This window comes from Anomalospiza imberbis, chromosome 8 (assembly GCF_031753505.1).
Source record: "Anomalospiza imberbis isolate Cuckoo-Finch-1a 21T00152 chromosome 8, ASM3175350v1, whole genome shotgun sequence".
NCBI classification, from domain to species: Eukaryota; Metazoa; Chordata; class Aves; order Passeriformes; family Viduidae; genus Anomalospiza; species Anomalospiza imberbis.
Genome location: NC_089688.1, coordinates 14,477,090 through 14,489,226, shown reverse-complemented (window position 1 = coordinate 14,489,226; position 12,137 = coordinate 14,477,090). Strand labels below are relative to the sequence as shown.

Here is a 12,137-nt window from a genome sequence, read left to right as displayed (position 1 = left end):
AGTAATGTGCTCAGATGTTTCAATGTTAAAGGTAGCTTTTAAATTGCTCCCTGCTTTTTTAAACTCACATAAGTACTAAGATAGATGAAGAGTTTTTGCTCTTTCATTCCAAGAAGATTCCTTCTGATTCCTGTTCTGAGGGAAGATGATTTCATTGCCATGTCTCACAGTGGGTGGTACATGGACTGCACCCCATCTGTGCTCAGGCAGTTCAGAGGCTGGAATACAAAAGTCTTTCAGACTCTTCTGGTTGTAAGGGCGCCTGGAAGCCTTGAGGAAGTTCTTTGGTCTGGAGCAGTTACCTAGTGGTTCATTCTCCAGCTCAGGAACTGCTGTGTGCTTTTGCTAGACTGCAGCAGGTGAGACTGACGGCAGAGCAGAGCTGAGGGATGCCTCTTCTGCCCAAGTGTGTGGCTTCAAGCTCTCTTTGTGTGCAGAATATAGGAAACTTAACCAGGTCCAAAGCTCTGACTTGGTTGTGTCTGTCATGTAATGGAGCAAGTTTTGCACCTCAGCACTCTCCCTGTCTCACTGGAACTGCCAGCACACTTGAATTTGATGATTTCTGTAGGGCTTTACTGAACCATGATATTGATCAGGACTGTCACGTAACTGTCAAGGTTTCTGTGTGTCTGAAAAATTCCACCCTTTAGATGGATGAGTGTGATGTTGTCATAATTGCATTTTTATGTAAATGCTTGCTATAAAATAATTTTGGATTAAATGATGTGTTCCTTTCCTGTTGGCAGAATATAATTTATCTTAAATGGCAGCAGACTGTTGTATCTGTTTTCCTGAAAGTTAAATATTTTGATTCACACGATTTATTGATTTTACATTGTTACCAAATGGCATTCCTAAATCAGCTCAGAATACCATGGTTCAAAATCCTGTCATTCATATGATAAAGTTGTTTCATGTAATCCTCTCTGCAAATGGGAGTGGCAAGGAAGTGGAAGAGCTAGAAAGAAAGACATGCATTTTAGCAGGTAGTAAGTTTGAAAGAAATCCTTATTTTTATTATCTCTCTATGATTTTGAGGCAGTACTGCTTCTTTACTATTAAACAGTAATAAATCCATAATTGCAAGGCTGTTTGTTATCATCTTGCCCTGCATTTGTTTGGAAATACTGAGGAAAAAAAAAAATCTTGATCCTGATTGTGAACATTCCGTGTGTGTAATCCAGATGAATTCATGTGCACGAATACAGTGCAAGGCAAGGCTTCTCAGCTTGGACAGAACACCTTTTACAGAATTGCATTCACCAAAGCCAGAGCTGTGCTGGTTTCATGAGGTCACCTCTTCAACACTCTCTGTTTCTGTGCTGCTGACACTTTTGACACCCTTAATTTGCTGCCTTCACATCTGCTATAGCTGGTGCTGTAAGAGCTTAGTGTAGGTCAGAAGAAACCTTTTGGGTCTGTGTGTGTGATAAAAATGAGAGAGGTGGCTTACAAGACAAATTACTGGTGTGTAAACCCACCAAATCCTTCTGGTTATGCTAGTGTCTACAAAGAAAAAAGATGTGAATGTGAAAGACTATCCAATATTCACAGTACCCTGGCCTATCTAATGAGGTGCATCAAAGAATTCCTGAAGTAGAAGTAGTAGATTGTAGAAGTTGAGTAGAAGTGTAGTAGTTGTAGAAGTGAGATTAATGTGATATTCTCTTTTGACTCTGTCCTCTGCTGTTGTATGCATCTTACTGAATTTTAAAAGCTCTTAAGTTACAAACAAGTGACTATCTCCCATAGCCATGTGTCTGCAATACATGAATGCATTTTTCTTATTTCTTTCTTCTTGTTTTTTTTTTATCCAACAAGGAAAATGGGGTTTTTTCCCACCAAAAGACTGTACTTAATAAAAGGACTGCTTACAGTGCCTAAGAATGGTATTACTTTGTGCATGTGTACATGCAAACATGCACATGCATAATTCAACCTACCATCATATTTTCCTGGTCTGTATTTTGGTTCAGCCTTGCTCTGTGGCTTGTGGTACAATGGTTCCTTCCTCCTGGCATAGAAAAGACACTCATTACTTTTTGAGTAGCAGAAAATAGTGCTACATCATGAAGCAGTAGCTAGCATCTGGTGTACTCTATCAGCACATGCCAAAGGAATGCTGTGTGCTGCTAATATATCTGATAGCCTTTAATGTTTTATAGGTTTTCTTACAGTATTCCTGCCTTTCACTTCCTGTGATTGTACTGCCCAATTGTCACATGTCCTTCTATTATAGAATCATCAAGGTGGGAAGAGACCTTTGAGATCATCAAACCCAACCATCCACCCAGCACTACCACTGTAACCCCTAAACCACATCACCCAGCACCAGATCCTGATGCCTCTTAGACACCTCCAGGGATAGTGACTTCCCCACTTCCCTGGGCAGCCTATTCCAATGCCTGACCATCCTAACAATGAACAAAACCTTTTCTAGTACCTAATCTGAGTCTCCTCTGTCTCAGCTTTAGGCCATTTCCTCTTATCCTCTGTGGGCAGAGTATAAGAGACCAGTCCCCACTTCACTGCAGTCTCATTTCAAGCAGCTGTAGAGAGCAGTGAGGTTCTCCCTGGGCCTGCTCTTGAGACTAAACCCAGGTCCCTCACCCATTCCTGTAAGTTTTCTAGATCTTTCTTGAGCCTGGTTGCCCTTCTCTGGACATGCTGCAGCACCTCAATGCCCTTTCTGAAGTGAGGGGCCCAGAACTGACAGCAGCACTTGAGGTGTGGCCCCACCAGTGCCTAGTACAGTGGGACAATCACTGCCACACTCTTCTCGCTGGTTACACTATTCTTGCTACAGGCCAGGATGCCATTGGCCTTTTTGGCCACTTGGGCACATTGCTGGCTCATACTGAGCTGGTTGTCCACCAGCATCACCCTCCTTCATGAAGGAATTGCATACACATTACATTACATACACATTCATTTCATTTTTCTATGTAATGTACATTTTCCAGGCTGTTGGAATTTCTGTTTGTTAAATGTCTCGTCCTTTGATGAGAGGTATTTTCCTCATGGTTATTTTAAGTATCTTTGGGTTGTGCAGGTAAACAGGACCCCAAACTCTCAGTAGTAGTCTAAGGTATGTAGGTGGGTACAGAATATCTTCTGAGGAGCCTCGTAACCTTCTTGTTAGTGGGAATAGAACTTCCTGCTGGTGAAATACAAAGTCTTTTATACCAGTGATACAGGGTACATTTATTCTCCCACTCAAAGCTAATGTTGGTTGACAGGTAATTGTTAGAGTAGGTAAGAGTAGTTGGCTTAGGCATTCCTTTGTCTATATCTGTCAGGACCAAAAGCAGTGGCAGCTGCTAGAGCCCGCAGGCTGAGTGTCACTGTAGGACATGAGAAAGCACGACGCGAAAGTGCCACCTCTCCAATGACACTGGATAAACTACCAGTCCATCAAATTTCTCTGCCTCTATGAAGGAATGCAAAAACAATAAGTTATTAACAGAAAGTGTGTGAGAAAGTTTGCTACAAGAATGTAAACTCAGAAGGCTTTAGAGAATCTTAAAAAATCAGAGCGACAGCTGAGTTTCTAAGGAAGTCACAGAGCAACTTTGCTCTGAATCCTAGTGATATATAAGAAAACCTGGGGGTTTTAGGGGAATTCATTCCTGTACACAACTGTAGCATACCGCAGTAGGGTGGCCTGTGGCTTCTCTGGTTGTAATTTAAGCTTAGGAAGCTGGGTTACTGTAACTACACTGGTCATAGCTGCATGGAATTCCACTAAAAGTAGAGACAAAGTGAATTTAAATACCTGAAGAGGGGGTTGAATTAGGTTTTTTTAAATCAATATCTGTTCAGATCAAATTTTATTTTCTGCCTACTTTCTTAATTCCATTGTGTGGATTGTACTGCTACAATTTTGTTTTGCAAAGAAATGTTATACTTGGAAAAGAGTTGTCATACACAGAACTCTTTAATTTCTAGATGTTTTAATGTCAAACAGTTATTTAAAAAGAATATAAACAAAACCATGGAAAAATGCAATTAAATGGCAGAAGTGATTTTTAAGAAACCCAGAAGACAGAGCAACAGCCTTTGAGATTTCCTGGCCTTTACTTTGCAGGATCTATAAAGCAAACTCTCCTATCTGTATCTCAGCACTTTTATGATGCCTTTACAAGGAAAAGGGAGTTGGATGCAGGCCTGAGTTAGATCTCATGGGGATAGTGTTCTGTACCTTAAATTGCAGTCAGATGTATTTTACTTCAGATGAAGTTTTCAGCCTAAAATTGGTAAGAAGCCTAATTATTTGACCAGGTTACTATTTACATAGATTACTGTAGAGCAGTCTGTCATTTATCCAGAGCTGGCAGCACGTCACCCTTGAAAGATTTTTATTTTGTGTTTGGGACAGATTTTTTAAAAATCCATCTCTCTGTTCATTACATAAAAAAATAAAAGATGGCAGAGATTGCTATGGAGATTAGAAATTATAGAAACTGCTCATTTTAATTCTTCTGAATGTAAAATTAGCAAAGAAGCTTGGATGTTTGCAGGCTTCCAGTCCTTCAGGGTACTAACTAGCTCCACAGCATGCATTCTTGTGCCCTTTGGACTTTGACTGTCAACTAGCAAATCGTGCCCAGATTTTGAAATCCATCATGTATTTTTTAGACTGGGGAGTGTGGAGTAAGGAGAAATAAATAGATATACTCTCAAAGTATTCTTTAATCTGTAGACTTATTTTTTCTAGTGATTAGAATGCTTAAAATGATCTGATAACTAAAGTATGCAGGGTGAAAATAGAGCTATTCTGTGATTCAAAGGCATAATCATATGGATGGAAACTGGAAAATAAGACTGTGTCACTATTACATCTTTTGGAGTGTCATGGTGGTGATGTTATAAATAGGATTGAGATGATGTTTTATTTGTCAGACCCTCCTCAAAGGTGTTTCTCACTGTGCCTTAGACATTATCTCTGGCCTTAAATTTAACACTTGCTGCTCATGCTTGAAAACTGCTATTATTTACTGAGTTTGGAGAACAGTTAGTAAAATAAGTTTTAGAATTATAAAAACAAAACATACAAAATATGTTTAATTGGTGCAAAGTCTAAGCCTTTGTTTAATTAGCAGATTAATGAAATTCTAGGGTATCTTTTTATGGCTCCTGGAACACGTGTGGTTGGAGTAACCATCTGCAATGCTGAATTCAAAATGGCAGCCTTTTTCTTCATAGGGTTAAAATCAGCATCCACAGTTTAGTAGACAAGTAGTGATTTGTGGAAGTTGGCACTTACTTAAATGTGGATGTTCTGAGTAAAGAAAAGTACTTTTGGAAAAAAGGGGGCAAATAAAATGCCTGTGTGGAAACATGAAAGCTCCCAGGTTTTTTTCTGCAAAACAGTAACAAGTATTACGAAGCCAGCATTTTCAAGGCCTTTACTGTAAACAAGGTACTAATGTTTAAGTTAGGGATTTCATTTGTCTCCTAGCTGTGTACAGAGGATTCAGACTGGACTTTGGAATTAAGCAGCACAGTCTGATTGACTCTAGTACTATAAAGGGGCATTTAGAATTATAATACATCACATTTTAAGATACAAACGTTAGTCTTAGCTGCCGTGGGAAAGTGTAATCTGTGGAATGCAGAAGTTAGGAGTTACATTTAATTTTGAAAGGCTGTGATGCTAGGCATATGCAGATTCTTTGTCATCTCTTTAATACCTTAATGGAAAGGCAGTATTTCCCAGAAGTTTTTATCTGTGCACGTGTATGACAAACGTGGGTTGGGAGAGACTTTACAGAAATAGCATGCTTCATGTGGTACTTAATATAAAATTAGTAACATACATTGATTTGTTTTGATGCTTGCAGGGATTCTTCCTGACAGTGTCACCAGAAGCAGTATTAAAAGTGGCTGCTCAGGCTTCTGCCAACAACAAGATCTTCAGCTTGAATCTTTCTGCACCATTTATAAGCCAGTTCTACAAAGAGCCGATGATGAAAGTCATGCCTTACGTGGATGTTCTTTTTGGAAATGAAACGGTGAGTCTGTGTCTCTTGCACTTAGGTGTTTGTGTCTCAGAGCCTGCTTCCCCAGGATATAGCCTCAGGCTGGGCCAGAGGAGGTTCAGGTTGCATATCAGGAAGAATTTCTTCACTGAAAGGGTTGTCAAGCATTGGAATGAACTGCCCAGGGAGGTGGTGGAGTCAGCATCCCTGGAGTTATTCAAGAGAAGACTGGACATGGCACTTACTGCTGCAGATCCTGTTGATGGGGTGGAGATAGTCAGTCAGGGGTTAGACTTGATGATGTTGAAGATCTTTTCCAACCTTGATGATTCTGTAATTCATGGTCCTTCTTTTTTTATAGAGGGAATCTGACCATGTGAGGTGTCACTAGAAAGTTAAATCTGTGGTCACTGGACTGGGATATTTCAGTAGATGCCAGAGATGTCACTTGACCTGTTAGAGGTTTACAACTTACTTGTTCTAGCAGGAAGCACCCAACACATTGGTGCTTTGTAATAACTGTCCATGTGCTCACCCTGAATTTAACTCTGCTGGAAGAAGACATATGAAAGGCTACCACTGAGCTCCTGTAACTTGATTCCTTACCCATGGTGCTGCTATTAATAGCATTTTCTCTGATGAAGACGATTCTTTGGGGAGAAGTAGGAGGAGAAAACTAAGAAATAGAGAGTTGATTTAAAAGGTTCTCATTGATTTTATAGTGGATGGACTGGCAGCCCATCAGAGGAAGGCTTATCTTTGCTGTGTAAGTTGGGAAGCATGAAATTCTGCCTGGAAGTACATGTTAATAGAACAAATTAATTCAGATTTCCCTCATAATTTTTGATTTTTCTTCTCTTTAGAAAGCGTTCTTAAGTATTTATTAGTTTTCTCAGCAGGAAAAGGTTGAAAAAAGCCTTGAAATGTATGATACACCTAAATGAAATGTGGGTTTGTCACTCAAGATAACTACAGGAGTACAGGAAAATGATGGAAAAGCAACTTAGTCCTGTGAGTGGTTATTCCTGATTGTGACAAAAGGAATTGCATCAATACAAGTCAGTCTTTAAACTATTGTCCACATGTCCACATAGGGGCTAGCATTGTTATAGACACTTAAATATCTTATAGATATAGGTAGGACTTTAAAAATTAAAATCCTTATTTTTAAAACAAAGAAAGTTGCAATGTTTATAAATGCATGGGCTAAGGGAAACCCTTTTAACTAAAGTTAACTGTACAGAAAAAGTATTTTCCAGATATGTTCTTGCTATTTCCAACTGTTACCTTGGTACATCTTTCTTGATACAGTCCTCACAAAGATGGTATTGAGTATTTTTATAAAATAGCAGTGTAATCTTGACACAAAATCCCGTCAGACTTCACAGATTATGTAAAAACAAGTCTAGATAATTTTAGAGTAGAAGAGCTTCACAGAAATTTCTGGGATCTTTTGTATACATATTGCTCCACTGAGCTATTAGGAAAATTCAGATCACAGTGGTTCATTAGGTGCTATTTTTCATAGGTTTTTACTTTCTGTACATTTGTGTATTTTATAATCAATAGTCCATGACACAGGTGACACTCCCATTTCAGAAATTTTATTCAGTCTAGTTTAATTTCCTCTGTCATTTCAGTTATGGTATTATTCACCTGCTGTGTAGTACTGTTGTGTTTGTTAAAGTTGAAAGACTCCCTGCATTTTCTGTATATAATTTCTGAAGCATTTTGGTGTCTTTCAGGATAAAAGATGCTATTTAAACTTAAGCAATCATCCTTAAACTTGGCAGAACAATATATATAAATATTCGGGGTACCAGCCTCTTGGTTACTTACACTAGTCATGGAACCCTGGTCATTTTTTAGTCTCAGCTTCCTGCTGGCTATTGCTGCTTTGGACTTGTTGAAATGCTGCTTGCAGTGGTTTTTCTTGCCTTTCTGTGTGACTTGAAACCATGTTGTTGGCATGATGTACCTCTAGATTTGAGTAGCTTCTGTGTCTTCTCATTGTCAGTATTTCTGCTCTCTGCATATGGTTTTTGATAAAGAGTAGTTGCAAAACTCAAAGCTCAATCTGACATACTCTGCCTTTGTAGCTCCCACCCTTGCTTTTGGTGCCTTTTCTTTCCTCCCATATGAATTTCAGGTCCAAGCATATTCAGGATTTTTTTGTGTTTTGTATATCTTGATGGGCCACGAACCGCTTCAGCTAGACTACACCAAATTTTTGTCCATTTAGGGTGATTTCCTTTTGCTTTATGCTACATTTTCCATCAGTGTAAGTGCATAAGTTAACAAATAAGGCATACTAAGTTGTGTGGTTGTTACTTCATTAGTACAAACAATACTCTTAGACACAATTTTATTCTTCCCTATATTTATCTTCACATTATAGTCCAATAAAATTCTGTTGTTAAGCACTGAGCTGTTTATTTTTTGAATAATACGAAAACATCCAAATGCAGCAAAATTCCAAATTGCTGCCATTCCTAAACTAAAAACAATTGGCAAAGTGATTTTAAATTACATCTTCTACTTAAAAATTTACATCTGAATGGAGATTGGTTATTTCAAGTTTCAGCCAGATGGTAATTAAAATGGGCAAGTTATAAACCTCTCAGAATAAATATTCTAGTTTTGAATGTAAATGCCAGCATACCCTTAACTGCAGTTTAGACACTGAATGCAGTGGTAACAGCTCAGTATATGTATCAATTTCAGCATTAATTCAATGACCACTGGTGTTTTGATAATTTATTTAAATGTCATTCATAATCAACCTAAACATCTTGTCTTGAATTTTTTCTATTTATTAACGGTACTTCATATAACAAATTTAGTACAGAACATTCAGAAAAGGAATAATTACATGGTCATTGCAGTTAACCAAGTAGGGCCATTCTCCAGTCATTATCTAGCAATACATGACTGAAGAACTTGATTATTGTCATTGTTTTAATTTTTATTAAATTAAGGTTTTTTAATAGTGTCATTTTGCAAATGGTTCTTAGCAGTAATACCTTCCAAGCTACCATAATCACTGGATAATTAACCTGCCAGGATTAAGCACACTCTACTTTGCCTCAGGATGCTTAACTCTCAAATAAGGTCAATTATCTCCTGATGATAACTGCTTTGTCACAAGTTGCTGCTTAATTTGGCTGTAAAAGCTCACCTTAGAATACATATTTTACAACTCAGAGTAACTTTCAGTAACTGGATGGTCAAAAGAGTGAAAGCTTTGAAAGCAACATCTTTACACAGAGTTGTAGAAATTTTCCTACACAGCAATTTTTCTAGGCAAGTAAAGGCAATTTTAGGCAATTTTTCTAAACAATTTTTCTAGGCAAGAAACTAAATTTGTATGTATCACTTTTCATTTTCCTGTTTAGGGCCAAATGGTGATATAAATTAAATACTTGACCCATCAAAGTCTTTAATGGACACAGGAATCTGAATTAAATTTCCAGTCACCACAAAGAATGCGACTTACAATGGCATCTCCTCAGGGAAGGAAGTGCCTTGGGGGAACAGTCTGTATATTTTTGCATGTGCACCTGGATAGCAGTTTCTTCAGGATTTAAAGGAGACTGCAAGGCTTTCACATGATTGATCTTCGCATCTGGCACCAGTTCGTGGCTCAAAGGAATATTAGTTGATTCTGATGTGGTAAAGATCTTCTGGGTTCTCTTGCTGTATGTAGGCAGGGCATCACTGAAAAATTTTAGAATTTAGAAACTTTGGAGTTATAGATACATTGAACTTTTCATCTAGTGCTTTACAACAAAAACAATCAACCAGTGATATAACTTGTGATATTCAGTGTACAGTGATACATAGAGGTTGAGGAGGTTATGTAGAAGAGAAATTGTGAATTTTTTTGAAGTACAAAATAATAAAGAAAACGAAGGTAAAAATTATTCTTTAAAAATTGATCCTCTTTTTCACTAATGTAAAGAGCTGTTACTTCTAAACACCCAGACTCTGAACAAATTCATTACAGGATTATAAGCTGAAGTTTTGCAAAGACAGAGCATCCATGAGCCCATTGGGAAATTGCTGCTGGTATGACAGGAAACGTGCTGAAAAGAAAGCAGGATGTGTACAAGACTTGTACATTTTAAGAAGCAATGACAATAGCTTTAGTGGTGGTTCTAGAGTTAGAAATCCTGAGCTTTAAAGAGATGAATGCCTTTGGAATAAGATAGTAAATGGGTCTTTCATCATTTCCTCTTCACAATTATACTGCAATGGTACACTGTGCCTCCTTTATTCAAAGTATTTTCAAATGAGGTATCAAATAATAACAGAAACATCCCTACAAATGTAGCTGGTTTGGACGGCAAACTTTAATACTCTTTTAAAGTCCTTATAAAGGCAAGTCTCTTCCATGTCTCTTTCCATGTAATTTTCCAATTAGAGAAGAGAAAATTCTCTTCAATGGCAATAAAAAACAATAAATACAAAACTGAGGGGTTGGTGAGATTTTGGTGAGATTAACGTGCTCCTTGTTTTGAACTTGCAGGCAGTCTGTAGTTTTGTGCTTGTTTTAACTGAGGGAGGGAATGGAAATACTGGTAAGTTCTCTGGCATAAACTGTGTTCAACACACTAGGATTTACACCTAAATGGCAGTTTTGAAGCAAATTTGTCTAACCCCTTGCTGTAAACTCTCACTCCACTTAATTTGATATATTACATTAAGATATGACACTGAGAACAACCTTCAGTTCCACCTGCAAATTTCTTCTGCTGCATTATCACCTGGGATCAGATTGATACCTGCAGCCCAGAAAAATCCTGAATGAGACATAATCACTTTTGTAAGATAAATGAGCCTGATGATTCTCTTCAAACTAGTGTGCATTCATAATGGCATAACTGAATTGATTTGAATTTACACAGTGCAATTCCTACTATTTCTAGACCTAGCACATAGCTTTCCACAACCACGAGTGTCCTTTTAGACTGGTGAGTTGTCTGCTTTTGAGGAAATAATTAAGAAGTAGGAGTCAGGAGAAAATCAGGTGTCAGATGTAATTTGGTGTGGGGAAGAAGGGAAATACAGTTTGACTTTCAATAAATAATGAAAGAGAGACCAACATTTCAGTCTGTTCTTTGGTATCAGATGGGACTAAGAAGTGAGGAACACAGCAAAGAATCGCTGGTCATGCCATAAATATCACTAAGTTGATGTTTCTGTTTGAAGTATTTTCAAGTAAGCATTTATAATTGTTATTGAAAGGCAAATAATAGATGGTATTTGAAAGGGAGTATCTTGAAGAGGCTCATTTTAGTACTGCTGACTTGCATGTATGTTGTGTAAAGAGCCCTTAGGAAACATTTTCTTGTCTTATTGGACCTGGTCTATATTGAGAGATTATTTTCAGTCACTGGTTGTTGGCAAGCTATCGTCCTTTAAGAGTTCAGCCTTTACCTTCTACATCTCTGTTCATTTGGAGTTAAATTTTCAGAAACGGTAATCATCTTAAATGACATTAAGTTGGGTGTTAGTGTTTTGCATTTCAGTTTATATACTGGTATTTTCTTTTTTATTGTGCTTTCAGTTCTCAGAAACTTGCCCCACAGGTGAGGGTAATTATCTTCAGTTCCTAGGCTGGGTGAGAGACTGAGGTTTGCACAGTTCCCTACAGGGAGTCTGTGGTTCAGTTAAAAATCATAGTCAGATATTCTGACCCAGTTTATTAAATACACATGGGAAAAAATTCTGTAAGGAGACATCTCATCTTCCCTTCTATTTTAGCAGGTAGAGGTTTTTAAGGTCAGCTGCTGCTGGTGTTTGCTTTTCCAAACTGCTGTAAACAGATAGTATTTCTTTTTATAAATCTTACATTTAAGATTTCTGCAAAGTCTTTGGAGGGAGCCTGGGAATTAATAATTGTAATTCTGAATGGAAAAAAAATAAATACTATTTTTTTTTATGTCTTTATAGAATTTTGATGCCCTTTTCTTGTGGTGGATGTTTTGTTTTCAATTATAGGACAGCTATGGTGTTGTAATATTGCTCCTTAATTCATAGAATTAACTTTCTCAGTAATAGAATATCTAATAAATTGTGGTCATCTGAAAAATGAGAGGGTCTCTAGCACAAGGGAGGTTGATAATGTCAGTGGCATGCTGTAAAGATGTG

General features: G+C 37.7%; 1 protein-coding gene across 4 annotated transcripts in view; it reads left to right on the top strand.

Annotated features, from left to right (window-relative positions):
• Positions 1-12,137, top strand: part of ADK (adenosine kinase) — a 270,500-nt gene that overhangs the window by 186,259 nt on the left and 72,104 nt on the right. For all 4 annotated transcript variants that reach the window (XM_068198543.1, XM_068198542.1, XM_068198541.1 and 1 more), the window contains one exon: positions 5,847-6,017. In XM_068198543.1, coding sequence (XP_068054644.1) covers positions 5,847-6,017 — 171 coding nt within the window. The remainder of the gene's footprint in view (positions 1-5,846; positions 6,018-12,137) is intronic.